We start from the raw sequence: 17,504 nt of genomic DNA on the forward strand, positions 1-17,504 counted from the left end.
AAGGACAGCATACACAGTGCAGATTTTTTATGGCTCGTTCCCTATTTGACCACCAGGTGGCTGTTTGTAGTATGCCTTGAGGCCTTCTTAGGGAAGAAGCTGTGAGCAACCTGCCAGTCCTCCCAAGTGATTTTAACTTCAAGAGGGCCCATGATTCTGAGATGAGGTTATGTAGAAATAAAGCATAAGAAGAAGATTAAGTTTTTCAAATAAATAAAGGATAATCAAATGTAACAAGTATTTGCTAAGGTCTATTAAATTTGCTTTAATAAAAGATTTTTTTATCATGATATTTTGTTTTTCTAATTTTGGGTGTATTCTTCATTAAGACATGTATTCCTGAGTTTATTACTTAGTTTATCTTGGCTACAGAGAATAGTACAGGGCCAAGTAGATAAAATTCAGGAACTAAATGAAATGCTGTTGAATGGAAAAATGTACAAACAATTAGGCAATTAGACTATGTTCTAATCTACTTCTAGAAAAGTACAAATCTTAGTTCAAATTTAGGATAAAAATGAGGACAATATTTGAATATTTCTTTTAGTTTATGCTCATCCTTAGAACAGTTTAAGACAGAATTGACTTGAGAACAAAAACACAAAAAATAAATTGAATTCTGTGCTCTAAAGAGGACAAGGACCTAAAACAACTGTTCAATGGAAATATCATGGGGGTGCCTGGGTGGCTCAGTTGATTAAGCATATGACTCTTGGTCTCAACTCAGGTCATGATCTCATGGTTTATGAGATCCAGCCCTGTGTCTCCTTGGGATTCTCTCTTCCCCTCTCTCTCTCTCTGCCCCTCCCCTGCTCCCCCTCATGTGCGCTCTCTCTCTTTCAAAATAAACTTAAAAAAAAAGTGTAACGTGAAAGTCACATATAATTTAAAATTTTCTAGTAGTCATTTAAAAAAGTAAAAATAGGTTAATTTAAAAATATTTTCATTCAATACATCTAAAATATCATCCTTTCAACATGTGTAATTAATATAAAAATTACTAATGAATATTTTATATCCTTTCTTCCTGTTTAAAGTCTTCAAAATCAGTGTGCATTTTACATTTATAGCACATTTCAATGTGGGTGCTAAATTTTTGCGTGGAAATAAATACTCGACCTGTATTTAGATATCATAAAATTTACAGTTGAAAAAGTAGTTTTAAAAACCTAAGTTGTTCCACACATACTTAAAAGTTTTCTAGTAAACGAGTCAAGTATCAGTTTTAAATCTAAATTATTTAAATAAAATATAGAATTCACTTCCTAGATGGATAAGGTAAATTTTAAATTCTCAATAGGCACATTGCTAGTGGTGGCCAGCACAGGTATAAACAATGAAAATATACTCTAATTTCCACTTTACTGCCAGTCAGATATGTGTTCTGAGTTGTGTTTTCTTTAATACAGATAAATTTATAGTGATCCATTCGCACATATTCTCTACTCCATCCTGTGACCAACATACATTCTTACAAAATAGCTTCCTACTCTTTGGCATATGGTCTGTGCTGTGAAGGGAACTGGGTTATATAGAGATTATGTGAACAAATGAATTGTAGCAAATGAATTAGCAAGCACTAATCCACTGAACCAACCAAACAGAAAATACTAGTAAATATCTCATTTAGGATATAACATCCTAATATAACAATCCCAGAATAATATAGAGATTTTCTAATAGTTATAAAAGCTTTTCCAATTTTAGCTTCTATAACCTGAATTTCAGCTATAAGATTTGTGAAAATTGTGAAACCACAAAGCAGTCTAACTGATAGCTACTTTAAAAGTTTGTCTATTTTATATAGATACATAAATAATAACAAAATGAAGATTAACAGGAACAGAATTCAATGTATTCCTCCCTCAGTAAGAAATTTCCATACTTGTTCTATAAAATAAAACATGAGAGTTAAACAGTGGATGTGTTCTTACTGTTGCAGTTTTACCTCATGTAAAGCTTTTGCCTCCTGTAAGTTTTGTACGCTGACTTTGAAACCATAAGAATTGTTTAAAGATGGTCCGTCAATCTGAGAAGTTTCTTTCTTTGGGGTATTTACTGCTGCAAATTGATTCTATCAAAGAAAAAACACACACATAGCCAGAAAAAGATAAATGAGCAATCTTTTTTTTTTTTTTTTTTTAATCACTTATTTCTACCTAGATAATCTGCTTTATGTGTTTGGTAAAATAATACATGATAAACTAGTATCACCTCTTTAGGCCCAAGAAGAAACGAAGTATTTTATTAACATTCTTTTCATGCTAGGAATTCAAGATAGCAGAACTGGATATATTTAGAAATATCTGATACAATCTGTAAGCAAACCATATGTTGATCTTTGAGTTTACAAACCCCAAATAACGAAACTAATAGTCTTGTTGGAGAGTTGACATTTACACCACATGGACATTGATCTTGACCAAATTCTGGGAAGTATGGCAAACAAGCAGGCAATATATTTGCAACTAATTTTGGCTAAAGTTTATAAAAGATTTGAAATTCTGGGTTTGTATTTTACCCAAACACAACATGTGTCTGAAAGATGAATGAAAATATATATAATCTTGAAGGGTTTAGAAAAAATAGAATCTATTTTTTAAAATATTTTCTGATTTCCAAATCCATTAACCATTTCCCCCAAGTGTTGATTTATGTCCACAACACATTTGCATTTATTTTTTGACATAAATAGCTTGTAATTCAATAGTATTTAAAAATAAAAGTTTTAAAAAAGTATTTATAGTCTTAAAATAGAAATACTGAAATGTATTTCATGTGGTTAATATTAATGAAATGTAGCCAATATGGAAGTGATTTCTGTCATCTATTTTTAAGGATACATGTCTAATGTTTACTTTTTTAATATAGCCATATATTTCTAAGTATTACCATATTTTTAGTATTTAAATAAAGATATTTATGATTTTTCAGAGTTTCAGTGGTAAACAATGTTGCTTCCCTTTGCTACTTAGTAAAATGAACTGAAAAAAGTCAATGTTATATTTGAGAAAAAAGTAATAAACCAAGAAAAAGGATATATTTTTGGTGGGATCAAAAAATCACTTACTTGAGCTCTGCTGTCATTGGATTGTTCTGATTTTGCCAGTAATCAGTTAATGTATTTGTATCCTCATAATCCACATTTTGGCTATCATATTCACTTTCTCTGTAATATTTGTATTTACATATAAGAATCTTTTAGATCCCAACAACAAAAAATAAACTAAAAAAAATTAGGCAATTTCTTGTTGTCTCAAAGATATGTAAATAAAATGATGTAAAAATATAATAAAATTTTTTAAAATGAGACACAAATTTATCAATTATCTAACTGAAATCTAAGATAAGAATGGATCGTCCACTGAACATTAAATATGTTTAGCATAGTTACCTTTGCTTGTGTTAAGAGTACTCTTCTAAGAGTGTCAGTATTACTTCCTTTCTTATGACTCAATTTCTGGGTTTTTGGTTCTGTAGAAAGAAAGATCATATTTAACATATACATCAAAATTGCCTGCTTTAAAAAAAAAAAAAAAATGCTGTTCCAAACTCTTGAGTACCATCTATGAATACTGTCCTATTAATTCCTCCCTAAAACTTCATAATTTAAAAACAAAACTAATTCAAATCTCTGATCTCCAGCAAAATAACTTTAAAATTTTGTATTTTTAAATAAAAACGTTTCTATTTTAATTATTGAGTTTTTACTTCAGTCATATCCTAGGCAATCATTTAATTCATTTACTTATAGAGAACATATGAAGAGGAAGAAAAGATACAGTTTCTTCTCTCACACGGTCTAGAAAGAGAATCATATATTCATCCAATACAGAAAAATAAAATTATAATTGGGGTAAGTATGACAAAGTGGAATATAATTGGGAATTTTTACACGTCAGGGAGATTAGGAAGGCTTTTTTGTGCTAAAAATCAGGAGAAAGAGTAGTAATTACCTAGGAACAGAGTGAGGATTTCCCCTGATTACCCAGCAAAAGAAGTGGAAATTACTATGGGTGAATAAAAAGGCTAGGATAGATGTCCAGGTGACAGATGATGATAGCCTGACCTGAGGTTGTGGTGGTAGAGACAGAGGCAACAGTAGAGATTTGGGTAATTTAGGAAACAAAGTGATAGAAATTAGTAATGGATTAGGAATCACAGGATGGGCAGTGAGGTGAATCAGATAGGTGTTACAAATAAACCCCACGCTTCTGACTTGTGTAACTCAGTGACAAAGAGATGGTGGTACTATTTATTGAAGGAAAACCCAGAAAGGACCATATGGGCTTCTATGTGTAGGCATGCATGTTTGTGTTTATGAGTACACACAATTGGTAGTGAGTATATGCTGTAGATCATGAATTGACTTTTAAAAATATTGACCTTGGTTGGGGTGCCTTTGAGCATTCAAGTAGAAATCCCAAATAGACAGTTAGATATAGTGTTCTGGAGGTTGAGAGTTCTGAACTGGAAATTTAAATTTGTGGGTTATCTGTAGTAATCCTGTGGGCAGGAATTCACTCATTTAGGGAGAAAACATAGAGTAAAGCTTCAAAGGAAATCAAGTAGGCAGAAACAGAGGAGTAGGAGAAAAGCGAAGGGTAGAAGAGGCTCCAAGGTAATGGTCGACAGGACAATGGCTGTTTAAGAGGCCATGTGACAGTAAGAACTAAAAATACACACTGGCTTTAGCTACATGAAACTTATTGAAATTCTTTACAAGAGCAATACTGGTGGAATGATGGGGGTTGAATGCAATGTTGAGTGGGCTGAGAAATGAAGGTAAAAGAAATGGGAGTTGTCAAATTACAGAAATCTTTTAAGAAATCTGGCTTTGAAGAAGAGGAAAAAGAGTAGAAGCTACAGGTCTAAGGTGAAGGCAGGTTTTTGGTTTTCCTTATATCTTAAAGGGTGAGAGAGACTTGGGCATATATTAAAGCCAGTGGGAAAAATCAAGTTGAGAAAAAGGAAGACTTCTGAGAGGCCTCCTATATTTCACCCAGAAGGTAAGAAGATAGGATGGAAGCATATATAAGTAGATTTCACAGCAGAAAGATAAAAATTAAGTTTCCATGAGATGATTGATGACTTTACAATAAATTGTCATAATAACATCTCACTAGTAGAGTTAAAATTTCATTTAAAAAGCTCTGAATTTCATAATATAGTCTAATGTTTTCATTTAATTTCTAATCTTTGAAGAAGAATTATGAAGTCTTCCTCTTCTTTGTAACCTTACCTGTTGACAAAGGGCTCAGGCTACTTGCTTCAGGAAGCCTTTCTAGAAGTTTTCTCTGTATAATTGGTGTACTATGAAGGCAAAGTGATTCACATATTCCGGTTCTTGCCCTAACATTAATTGGAGATATCACTAGAGGCTCCAAAGGCTCAGTGCAGGGGCTTTTCTGTATATCATCTTTTACTGGTTTTAAGAAGTTCTCAATAGTCAGGGAATGTAGTTCCTCTACTTGTGATGCGGGTCTCTCCTCTCCATCTAATGTTTTAGAATCTGGGGATGCTGCTTGTTGCCAAGGCGGAATTACTGGAGAATCAGGGGAGCTGTAACTAACATAATAGTCATCATCATCATCTTCACCTTTCTCAGGATCATTTGCAGAAGCAACTGGTGGCAGTGTCTGACTTTCACTTACAGTTCGACTACATCCTGTGGTTAGCGCTTGTAAAGCAATCTGAGAAGTATCAACATCTTCCTTGGTATGTGCTGTAGTGGGGAGTATATGTGGAGTTGTACTCATTTTTGGAGGCACTACAGGTCTGTCATCTGGGTTAACTGAAGAGCTGAAGTTCTCAGCAGATTTTATGACTCCAGCTGGCTCAGTTTTAGACAGTTTCTTGGAACGTTCGTATTCTTCTTTGGCTTGAAGCCATGCTTGAACCAGTTGTCGACTTGGGGCACATTTGCAAGGCATAATCACAATTTTTTTATCTTCAACTATTTTACAGCTATTACTTGACCCTTTATTGACCACTGCCTGGCCATTGCGAAGGGGTGACCCTGGTCGTGGATTCTGAGTCATTGCTGAGAATGCTGTTTTCCACAGACGAAGTCCTTCCAAGGAAAAGTCTCCCTCAAACTCAGCCAGATCATTTGGAAGTCGAGTTTCTACCATGAGAAGCCGTCCACCAATCTCCCTACAAACAACATATTTTAGAACAACTGTTTCATCTCAAAGAGCAATTACCAAAATATTTAGCTCCCTATCATAGAGATGTTTAAAAATTTTTTTAAACATTTTTACTTATTTTTGAGAGATATAGAGAGACAAGAGTGTGAGCAGGGGAGGGGCAGAGAGAGAGGGAGACACAGAATCCGAAGCAGGCTCCAGGCTCTGAGCTGCAGCACAGAACCCGACGCAAGGCTCGACCCCACCTACTGTGAGATCATGACCTGAATGGAAGTCAGACACTTAACCAACTGAGTCACCCAGGCACCCCTCTAGAGATTTTTTTAAAGCCCCTTTTGGATTCTTAAAAATGCCCATATCTTCCCTTTCTACACCTTCCCCCTACATACTTTATGCAGGTACAGCCTCTTTAGTCTTAATATGTTTTTCTTCACTGGTATACGACTAAATTAATTTCCAGGTATATGACTAAATTAAGTTCATCAATACCAGGGAAAGAAGGTATTTTTTGTTTTAAGTGACCCACGAAGCTTTCTTTTCTTCAAGGAGGTGGCACAAACTGATCCTCTACTTTCCTCTACTCATCTTAAATAACTTTCCACTGTTACCACATATGAATAAAAACAGTGGAAGAATTTATCATTAGAGACTGTGTGCCTGGATTTTATCTATAGCCTCTCTAGACATTTTCTAATATCTACAATAGTTTAGCAAAACCAGTCAATTCAAACATATCTTTGTAACACTCCCTGCCCCGACCAAATCCCCTCAAACATTAAAAAAAAAATCACACACAATTGAAGTAAATTACCATAATTCTTTCTCCCTTTTACATGGCAAAGTTTAACACTACATCCGAACTTTGAGTTACCAGAGTACACAGAATGCATAGCATAAATGCTGATAATGTTTGTGTATGTGGGGAACCACTATTAAATAGTAGCCTGGCTTAATTTTCCAATAGTTGCAAGTATCAAGCTAAACCTCTCTCTTTCTCTAACATACATCCATTGGTACTATTTGTCATCTGCAGCAAGAGAAGTCAACTTTTTCTTCCTTATGGTATTTCTTTCATGGATATGAAGATAGATCTTAGTTTTTTCAATCACTTCTTCTAGGGCATGATTTTCCAAACATCCTAGTCATTCCCTACATAAAACTCAATGAACTGGATTTACGTTGTCTAGTTTGGACTGAAGGGTTACCACAGTTCCTTTTCCTCTTTACATGGTAAGACTTTGGCCCTTATTAATTAACTTTGTAACCAAAATCTAGACCTTTCCTGTATCCACCTCCCAGCTATATGAAAAACTAGAAGAATTACTGCTACTGAAGAAAATGAGTACATATTATATGCCATGCCCATCTCTAACATTAATGGTATAGAGATCATAATCAAGTAAAAAAACAAAACAAAAAAACCCCAAAATTGGTGAGGTGAAGTAAGTTCAGCTCTCTTAAATATTGTCAGCAGCATGATAATTGCATGTCATAATATATATTAAGAGCCTTAAATTTTTTAGAAATCATTTTTTTTTAATTTAAATTCAAGTAGTTAACATATAGTGTAACATTGGTTTCAGTAGTATTTAGTGATTCATCATTTACATATAACAGTAATCCTACTTACAAGACTATATGGAAAACCCCCAAAATACAAAAAATGCTTTATGAAGAAAACAATCACATAATTATCTATCATATTAGAATAAGGAACAAAGTTTCTGTCCAATAATATATACATATGATAGGATTATTATGTACCCATTAAAATGTTTCAAAAAACTCATAAATTTAGAAAATGTTTATAATATTAAGTGGAAAAAATCTGTAATACTAAAACAAAATAAAAATTATAAATTTAAAGAAATTAAAAAAAATTAAAATATTAAGAATGGTCATTACTAGGTAGAGAAATGGTGTGATTTTTATGCTTCTATACCTCCTAAATTTACTACAGTGAAGACTTTAATATTAAAATATTGTTTTTAATATTACATTTATATACATTTAATATGTTATATATTAAATATTACATATGTAATATATATTATATATAATACTAAAAACAATGATGTTTTATAATATATATTATAATATATATAATATATATATTATGCCAGGGGCATCTGGGTGGCTCAGTTGGTTAAACATCTGACTTCTGATTTCAACTCAGGTCATGATCTCACAGTTTGAGTTTTGAGCCCCGCATCTGGCTCTCCACTGACAGTGCGGAGGCTGCTTGGGATTCTCTCTCTCCCTCTCTCAAAATAAATAAATAAACTTAATAAAAATTGTTTTTTTTCAAAAATGATGACTATCATCCTTTTATTTCAGCTGCACGACAAGTCTCAAATTTTGACAAGTAACAGCAACACAGAGTTAATGACTAACACATGGTAAGTTAACAGAGAACTAAAAACTAGATGTGTAAGTAAGGCTGAGACAGAAAAAATAGTTCATTAAAAATATACCATATTTACCACCTATAAAGCCAAAGCCCCTCATATGATGGAAACTAATGTGTAAGAAACAGATATTCATACATTCTGGCAGTGAAACAAAGAGAAAGAGTCCCATTCATGTTAAAAGACCACATATGGGAACTAAGCAAAGCAAAACAAAACTAAAACTGTATTAGGAAGGGTGGGAAGGAAATTTTCTGTCTCCCATTTCAAGTCTTTAGAGGAAACTTCTACCCTATATTTCTGATCACTTTTTCTCAACCCTTTCTTAAACGGACTCCTGCAGGAGTTATTGCTGATCTGGACGGTAAAAGTCTGGCATTCACTGTGTCTTTTTTACTAGAGTCAAGAACATGGTGCTTTTACTAACATGGTCAGGTTAGTGTATATAGCGGACTCTTCCTATCTCTTCCCATCATTTAGACTAAGCCAAGTGGGCCTCTGCAGTCCTAGCCAACCTCCTCTGCCTCTGACTGAATGGCTGAAAAGAATTGCCTCTTCTTGCAACTGGTTAGGTAAATGGAATCAAGACACAGGTAGGTAGGACCCAAAGTCAACACTTAAACCACATGGATTAAGTCATATTCTCCAACTTAGCCCCTATCAGTTATATTCTACCTGGGTGATGCAAGTAGTACACAATACCTACTTTACTGGTTAATAAATAAACCAATACTGATTCCTTTGCATTTTGCTATCGGCTGTGTGTGTGTGTGTGTGCGCGTGCGTGTGTGTGTGTATCCGTCTACTGCTTCTCTGGAGATTCTTTAAAAAAAAAAAAAAAAAGAGGAATAAGAGGAACTGAAGTCCATCTTGCACCCTAATAACTATACAAACTAACAGTAGTAACAGTATGATTGAAGATGTTGGCAACGTGAAAAGAAAGAGATATATAGTACAAACAACTTAATCTTCATTTAGAGATATATCATAAAAGTACTTAAAACATATGTATGCTCATTTTCACTTTTAAAAAATAAAGTTCTTTTAAAATTATAAAGTTACACTTTTGAGAAACAAATAGCATTTTTAAAATGATAAATATACTTTTCAAGTATTATGACATCCTTCTTAATCTGGTATCAAGTCACAGTGAGCCTCTGCATCTCTAATCCTTAAGGTTGACACAATGTTAATAGACCCAAGACCAATACTCTTCAACTTAAAGTTCTCAAGAGGCAACCATCCAGCTAGTTTGTGAATTTTCTCAGAAGTCCACAATTATGAATAGCTTTTACAATGATTTGCTTATAAATACAGTATTACAGCCAGAAAATTAGCATTCAGGTACCAATGTTATACTCGCTACAATATACAGAGTGACTCAAAGGGAAAAAATAATTCTGATTACCTGGGCCTTTCTGGTACATCAGAAGGATTGCTGCAAAATGGTTCCTGGTAAATAGTTTCTGAAAGATCATGATCCAACAAAGTTGCCATAATTTCTTCCCTACTTGGCGGGGACATAAGTGGCTTCAAAATGTGAGCAGTTCGAGGGGTAAAACTGCCATTTTTAGATTGTGAGGGAGAGCTGGTAGACCTTGGTGAACTATCAGGAGTTGGTGTCAATATATCATTGTTTCTTGAAACATACAATTCTAAATCTTCAGAGGCTGCATCCACAAGTTCACCATCAGGGGAGGATAGTATTGTAGTAAAAGAGGCACTGACTGAGTCAAGAGACTGTTGCATCTCTTTTCTGGTATGACCTTGAATCCAGTCTGAAGTGCCTGGCTGTGAGAAGCTAAGAAACACTTCTTTGCTTACTGAACTTCTATTCAATCTGGATTTTTCGTTCAGACAGTCCTCTGTCTGCTGGACACAGAAAGAATCCATTATTGAATTAGAGCGAGCTGTTAGAGGATGAAAGCTACTTTTCCACTGGTTGTGGCGATGATTCTCATTGCTATCTACGGATGACTTCTCAAATAGTTCAGGACTTAGCGTACCTGATCTAATCCATGAGGTTGAGTCTGAGGCATGATGTTTTTTGTCTTCATCACACTTCTGGCTATCATGACTTAAAAACTCACTTTTTTCTATCGTTTGTCCTGGGAAAAGATCCTGAACTGCATCACTTAGGAACTTCTGTGGCAAATTCTGATCAGCAGGGACAAACTGACTTCCAGAATAAAAGCTACAAAATCCAGTTTGACCTATTGCATTAATATCAAAATTATAATTATGTTCAGGAGACAAGCTATCTTCAAGTGAATAACAACTCTCAAAACCTGGATCTGAAAAAAAGATGGGACTGTCATCCGATAGAGAGTTATCCACCTGGCCAGAGTTCTGTAAATTGAGAGAGTCTACTTTAAGAAGTTTGGGAATTTTTTCTTTAGGTTTTGTACTTCTAGGAGTTCGAGGTTTTCTTGAAGATGTTACTGATCGTGTTCGTTTAATTGTTTTGTTTTGCTCAAGGGAGCCAGAAATATTTTTGTTTGGTTGAGGTTTACTAGCTGATGGGTCTTGCATAATATTTGCATTTTGTGCTTTTTGCTGTCTCTTCTGTAACAATTCTTTTAGAACTGCCAGTCCAGACTGGCCTTCACCAAATGCTGAAGGTGTTGACACATTTCGACTTTTACACTGAGAAAGTGCTTTGGTTTGTGAAATTGCTTCTGACAATGACCTCTGTTTTACCCTTTCAGGTTTAAAATTTGACATATCTAAAATAAAGCCCCTTTGTTTTTGCTCCCATGCTATTTGTTTGATTGGACTTCTCAAAGAAGTTACAAAGCAATTATTAGGCATTTGGCTTTCCTCTGAAGATGCATTTCCTGGAGTACAAGTTTCACTGTGCTTTGACTGTTCTGCCATGCACACAATCTGCTGCTGACTGTCTTTGCAATGCAAAAAGTTAGGGGCATATGCCTGGTCTGGCTTTGAGTCTAAAGAATTACGATATTCATTTAACTTTCCGATGGATGACAAATAGTTTTTTTGTGTATTTGCATTCTCTTCCGTCTTTGGAGACATTATACCCGAAGATATCTGTGTATTCTGGGCTACCTGAGATAAATGGTTGGAAAGATCAAATATGTTTTTTTGAATCAAAGTTGATTCCTTTAGAGTAAACATAGCACTTTGATTGTGAGACCTCTGGACATTAATTTTTGAGATTCCAGGTCCCAAAGAACTACAAACAACTGATGAATGCAAATCATCTCGTGAGCTGGGGAATGTTTGTAAATCAGGCTTCTTGCTTTCTAAGAAAGAAGAAAAGCAGCCAGATAAATTCTGTTGTGCATGAATTCCAGTGGGCAGGGGAGCAGAAAGGGGATGATCTACAGCAGAGCTCATTAGTGACACATCTTTCTGTTTAAAAAGTAGTTGAGAGCCTCCAGAACTATTTGAGGTCTCAGACACATTCTGATGTTTCAGCACAAACTTAACTTCAGCACCAGACTGAGATTTAATTTTTTCATCTTTCATTATGTGCTTTCTTGACATACCTTTCTCATTTGTTTTTTGTTTCTGTTTTGCTCTCGGTTTCTTTTTTCCATCATCTCCTAATTTATTTGTCTGATTTCGTTTGTTCCTTTTCTTAGTAACTACAGAAGGATTAACAAGCTTAGTTTTGGATTTCTTAACCTGCGCTCTTGCTCGACTATTTTTTTCCATACGAGAATTAACAGTCTTGTTATTACATGCATTAGGACCCTTAAAAAGCATTGCTTCTTTATCTGCAGCAGCCATCATTTCTTCAGCTCTTGGATCTGTGGGAGACCAGCAGCGAGGGGGAGAAGAATTTATGGGACTTGTGCTTCTCTCAGAAAGAAAACCTAGTTTAGACATAACGTCACTATAATTCAAGTCACAGTCTTCGGTTTCAGCATTGTAGGATGGTGAGGGAGGAGACAGGATAGCATGTGACCGTTTTCTCCTGAAAGACAAAGTTCTTTTAATATTTTCACTATTTGTCCTTTGTTGCTTACCAGTTTTTTTCTTTGCAGACTTATGTTTTGATTTTCTTCTGTGACTTTTCTTTGGTGTTAGTGGATAAATGGGATATTTGGTTGCAGGGGAGTCAGGAACTTTTGGCCAAAAATCCTTCAAAGGTGCAAGCTTTTTATATAGTTCCATTTTTTCCTCTGTCAATATAACTTGTTTTTCTTTAGAGTCTATTTTTCCTAGCTTCACAAGCATATTTTTTCTCCCTCTAAATCTATTAATAATAATATATTTTATGATGACAGGGGGCAACTTTTTAGACATTTTTCTTCGTTTTCGAGATTTGAGAGTTCCATCTAAACTTTCACCAATTTCCATGGGATGAGGTAGGCTAATTTTTGAGTTGTGTGTTACAAAACTTGACTCACTATCTTCAGTCTCATAATTCACCTTGCGTTTCGCTCTCAGTGTATATTTATTTCCATACAATCCAAAGGACTGCTCAGTTTCTAAGGTTCCATCTCCAAAGTGACAGTCTATAAAACCGTCTGTGGGGGTTTTATTTTCAAAAGCTCCACGAGTGACTTTAATTAAATCATTGGCCAATACATTATCCTTCTCAGGATTACTATTACAGGGATTATTTTGTATACAATTATCTTTTGTGGATACAGTTTCACTAGTTTTGGTAGAAGTCTCTTGATGACCTATAAGCTTCTTTTTATTTATTTTTAATCGGGACTGTTTACTGCTGGATTGTAGTTTGTATGTTACAGGCGAGAGTTTCTGTGGTCTACTGAGACAGTTAGAAAGAACAACACTGGGAAAAAACATATAATGTGCTGCTTGCTGGCTGAGGCTTGGCTTTTCAGTTTTATGTTCTTGAAACTCTTCATATCTAATTTTAAGTTTATTTAGCCCACTTTCATCAGCAATGCTATCAAGAGAATGTACCATAGTTCTATTCTCTCCTGAACATGATAGCAATTCACAATTTTCAGTTAATGATGAAGGGAATAAACTATTCAGAGCTGTGCTGTTTCCTTTTTCATTTCCTTCAGAGGATAATTTACTTTTTGAATGACTAAGGTCAGAAAAGTTGAAAGAATTTTTGCCCAATGTACTTTCACTACTATGACGGTTCATATGGATAAAAGGGGCATCCTTATCAATTTTTCTAATGTTTGTATACTTTCTACTTGGTACTTGTCTTGTAACAGATGGGATATCTTCTTCATAATCAAAAATACTACTTTCACAGGAAGATACTGGGAGGATATCTTTCTTACTACTTTCTTTATGAGAGTTTTCTGAATGGACAGAACTGCTTAAAGATCCAGGGTATTTCATAGAGTAAGTGCTTTCATTTGTAAAAGAAGCAACTGAATGATCTAGACATTTTTCTATATTGTTTGGCTGTGGGAGGTCTTCAATTAAATCTTCCTTGTTTAAAACATGGGAAGAAAGGGCACTTGTGTGTTTACACTGAAAGGTAATCTTAGCAGAAGATGGGGGTTCTAATGTAGCAGCATCTTTGTGAAAGATGGAAGGTTTTACTGATAGCTTGCTCGTTGCAATCACAGAAGAGTGAGTTCTAGAATTTTCGTTGTTCAATGGATTGTCTGAAATGGGGGAAAAAAGAATTTATTTCACCTCCGTGCTTTTAATTTTTAAGATCTTTTCCCATGCTATCACCATGAAAGAAACTGTATGAAATTTTCTATGCTTAAAATGGTTGTCTCAACAAAAAGGTTGTTCCTATCATTAGGATAATAACTCAATCTAAATAATCAAGAGGCAGTCATACTTGATTATTAGTCATTATTTTAAACATATATTCCTTTGATCAGAAATAAATTATATTCATATTTAGTGCCTTTTTGGGGAATAGGGAAAAATACAGTCATCTTGAAAATTTTTCCTTAAGCAATACGCTTCTTTGCATTATCACTTCAAATAAGCTATTTCTTTTTTTTTCAAGTTTTTATTTAAATTCGTTAGTTAACATCTGAGCATATTTCTTGCAGTTTCTTATGCTACTTAAATGTTAACATGGTCAACTGATTAAAGTTTATGAAACTTTAAATCAGTGATTTACAAATGTTATCCTCTTAGAAATGAGAAAGAATCACATATCTACATACTCGAAGAAAAAATCTTGCAGGACAAAACATAACAGTACTGTCAGAGCCTCACAGTTAGCCAATTTCATAAGAAAGTGTGATTACAGTTTTAAAATCAAATACATATTTAGCCCCTACGTAATGAAATGCTCATAGTGTATCAGTTTACTTACCACTATTTTCATCTGCAGTTCCATCTAACTGAGGTATAGAAAGATTGGCTAGAAGCAAACTGTTATTACTCCATTCCATTTCTTCTTCTGAAGACGAATCATCTTCTTCAGTTGAGCTTCTATGGTTATTTCTACACAGTGATCTAGAGAATATTAAGATTCGCTAGTGAGTACGATCATAGAAAAAAGCATGTCAGATTCGAACAGCTGCCTAATGTGATGCTATAATAATAAAACTAAAAAGATCTGAAAATTGTAACTTTAAAAATAAAAGCAGATTTATTTTGCTTTAGTATTACGTCCTATAAAAAGTTATTGCAGATAGACTTAAAATCCTTTTCATGTGAGCTACAGGACAACATCATTTCTGTATCCAAGCTCTGTAATATCCTAGATGATCATATCTAATCATGTTTTTTGTTTTTAAATAGGCTTCACAAAACCCAGCATAGAGCCCAACACGGGGCTTGAACTCATGACCCTAAGATCAAGACCTGAAATAAGATCAAGAGTCTGATGTTTAACCAACTGAGCCACCCTGGCACCCCTAAATTATGTTCTTCCATATATTCTCCCCTTCATCCTATCATTAAATATACACATATAACAGCATGGGTGAGAACCCAGTAACATCTAAAAAAGGTGGAATCTCAGCATATTTTAAGAAGTCTCCACAAATATACAATCTCTATACTGTGAACTGGAAACGAACAAATAGGTAAGCAAGGGGGTACGCCGGTCAGGTTGAAAGAGAAAACAACAGGGATCAGAGAGAGGCTAGGAAGTGGTAAAGGTGTTGGGTCAATCCCAGCAGTGGCTGTAAAGAGGGTTAATAAGGAATTCAGATGGGCTGTGAAATCCAGAATGACTTCATCTTTTATTGATTAAAATTTTTTCACTAGGTCCTAGGCTTGATATTTTCCCTTCTATTCAGATGGGCAAACTTACTTTCTATCTATACCTAAGTTTTTCTTTCTCTTGTCTCAAAAATTTGAAAATGTCCCTTAATTATACATAGAACAGATTTTCCATTAAGCCTTTACCAAATCACAATTTGTCCTACAGTCACTTTCTTAGGAGCTGAGAGAATTATTAGAGGTCATCTGGTCCAATTTTCTACTCAAAAACCTTATTTTTAATAGATGCTAAAACCTCCAGTTTTGCATTCTCAGTTTAAGGAGCTTGCTGTCTCACAGGGTAATTAATCTTTTCCACTGTTAATTTTTAGTGATTTTCTTCCTATATTACACAAAACTTTCCAATTTCCATACATTATTCCTGTTTTTGTCTGGTGTTGCTATACGTAGCCTATCTATGCTATATTTCACACGATAACCTTTAAAATATTTGAAGGCATTTATCATTTGCCCCATAATTCCTCTCTAATTAGACCAAACATCTATTCTTCGTACTGTTTTTTTTTTTTTAAATGTTTATTTTTGAGAGAGAGATAGAGCATGAGTGGGGGAGGGGCAGAGAGAAGGAGACAGAATCTGAAGCAAGTTCCAGGCTCTGAGCTGCTAGCACAGAGCCCGATGCAGGGCTCAAACTCATGAACCATGAGATCATGACCTGAGCTGAAGTGGGACGCTCAACTGACTAAGCCACTCAAGTGCCCCTATTTTTTAAGGATGTTTATTTATTTATTCCAAAAGAGAGAGAGTGTGAGTAGGGTAGGGGTAGAGAAAGAGAAAAGAGAATCCTAAGCAGGCTCTACACATAGCACGGAGTCCAACTTGGGGCTTGATCTCACAAATATGAGATCATGACCTGAGCCAAAATCAAGAGTTGGACATTCATCTGACTGAGCCACCAGGTGCCCCTTGTCACTGCTCTTTAAAAGTGTATGTTCACAGATCCTTCCTTTTCTTCCTCTTTTTTCTCTTTACTTTCTCAGGATTCTTAAAATATGGTATTCAGGGCAGAATAGAACATCCACTATACAAGAGAATTGAATGAGTCTTTTTCTAGACACCATACTTCTATTTTTCAATCTCTAATATGCATTTATGAAATGTTTATTAAATATTATGAAATGAAAGGTTTTGTTTTCCCAAGGTTGACTTGGGCATGGTTTTCACAGAATTGATTCAGTCAGTGAACATGTAAGAATTAATCATGGGATAAACCATGACTAGTATTTTAAACAGGGTGACATTGGGGCACCTGGGTGGCTCAGTCTGTTAAGCATCCGACTTCGGCTCAGGTCATGATCTCACGGTCCGTGGGTTTGAGCCCCACGTCGGGCTCTGTGCTGACAGCTCAGAGCCTGGAGCCTGTTTCGGATTCTGTGTCTCCCTCTTTCTCTGACCCTCCCCTATTCATGCTCTCTCTCTCTCTCTCTCAAAAATAAATAAATGTTAAAAAAAAAAATTAAAAAAAAAAATAAACAGGGTGACATTACTGATAACAAGTAGAGAGGGACTTTATAAGAATTTTGTATATTTGAATGTGAATTTACTGGATACAGGTATAAGGGTATAAATAGTTAAACAAGATAGAATCTAAGGAACTGTAGAAAAAATGTTAATGTTATATTGGAGGTAAAAATCAAAGAAACAATACCAAAATAGTGAAGAAACAGATGGAAATAAGAAAAAGTAAAATGCCACAAGATCAAATAGAAATATCAAATAGTCAACACTTTGCTAAAATATGAAAGAAGCAATCCAATTTATTACAGCAAGACAGCAAGACTTA

At 34.7% G+C, this 17,504-nt stretch overlaps 1 protein-coding gene and 1 long non-coding RNA gene across 6 annotated transcripts in view; one reads left to right on the forward strand and one right to left on the reverse strand.

Moving 5' to 3' along the window:
• Positions 1 to 17,504, reverse strand: part of REV3L (REV3 like, DNA directed polymerase zeta catalytic subunit) — a 174,642-nt gene that overhangs the window by 62,657 nt on the left and 94,481 nt on the right. For all 5 annotated transcript variants that reach the window (XR_009263208.1, XM_058734981.1, XM_058734982.1 and 2 more), the window contains 5 exons: positions 14,805 to 14,947; positions 9,966 to 14,130; positions 5,243 to 6,156; positions 3,395 to 3,474; positions 1,949 to 2,074 (listed from right to left, as the gene is read on the reverse strand). Coding sequence is in view for 4 of the 5 variants with exons in the window: in XM_058734981.1 (XP_058590964.1) it covers positions 1,949 to 2,074; positions 3,395 to 3,474; positions 5,243 to 6,156; positions 9,966 to 14,130; positions 14,805 to 14,947 (5,428 nt within the window). In the remaining variant the exon portion in view is untranslated. The remainder of the gene's footprint in view (positions 1 to 1,948; positions 2,075 to 3,394; positions 3,475 to 5,242; positions 6,157 to 9,965; positions 14,131 to 14,804; positions 14,948 to 17,504) is intronic.
• On the forward strand, positions 5,630 to 9,342 carry LOC131514702 (uncharacterized). The gene is made up of 3 exons (XR_009263218.1): positions 5,630 to 5,718; positions 8,487 to 8,548; positions 9,038 to 9,342. It is a non-coding gene; the product is annotated as an uncharacterized LOC131514702 (long non-coding RNA).

The sequence above is a fragment of the Neofelis nebulosa genome, chromosome 6 (genome assembly GCF_028018385.1).
Source record: "Neofelis nebulosa isolate mNeoNeb1 chromosome 6, mNeoNeb1.pri, whole genome shotgun sequence".
Taxonomy (NCBI): Eukaryota; Metazoa; Chordata; class Mammalia; order Carnivora; family Felidae; genus Neofelis; species Neofelis nebulosa.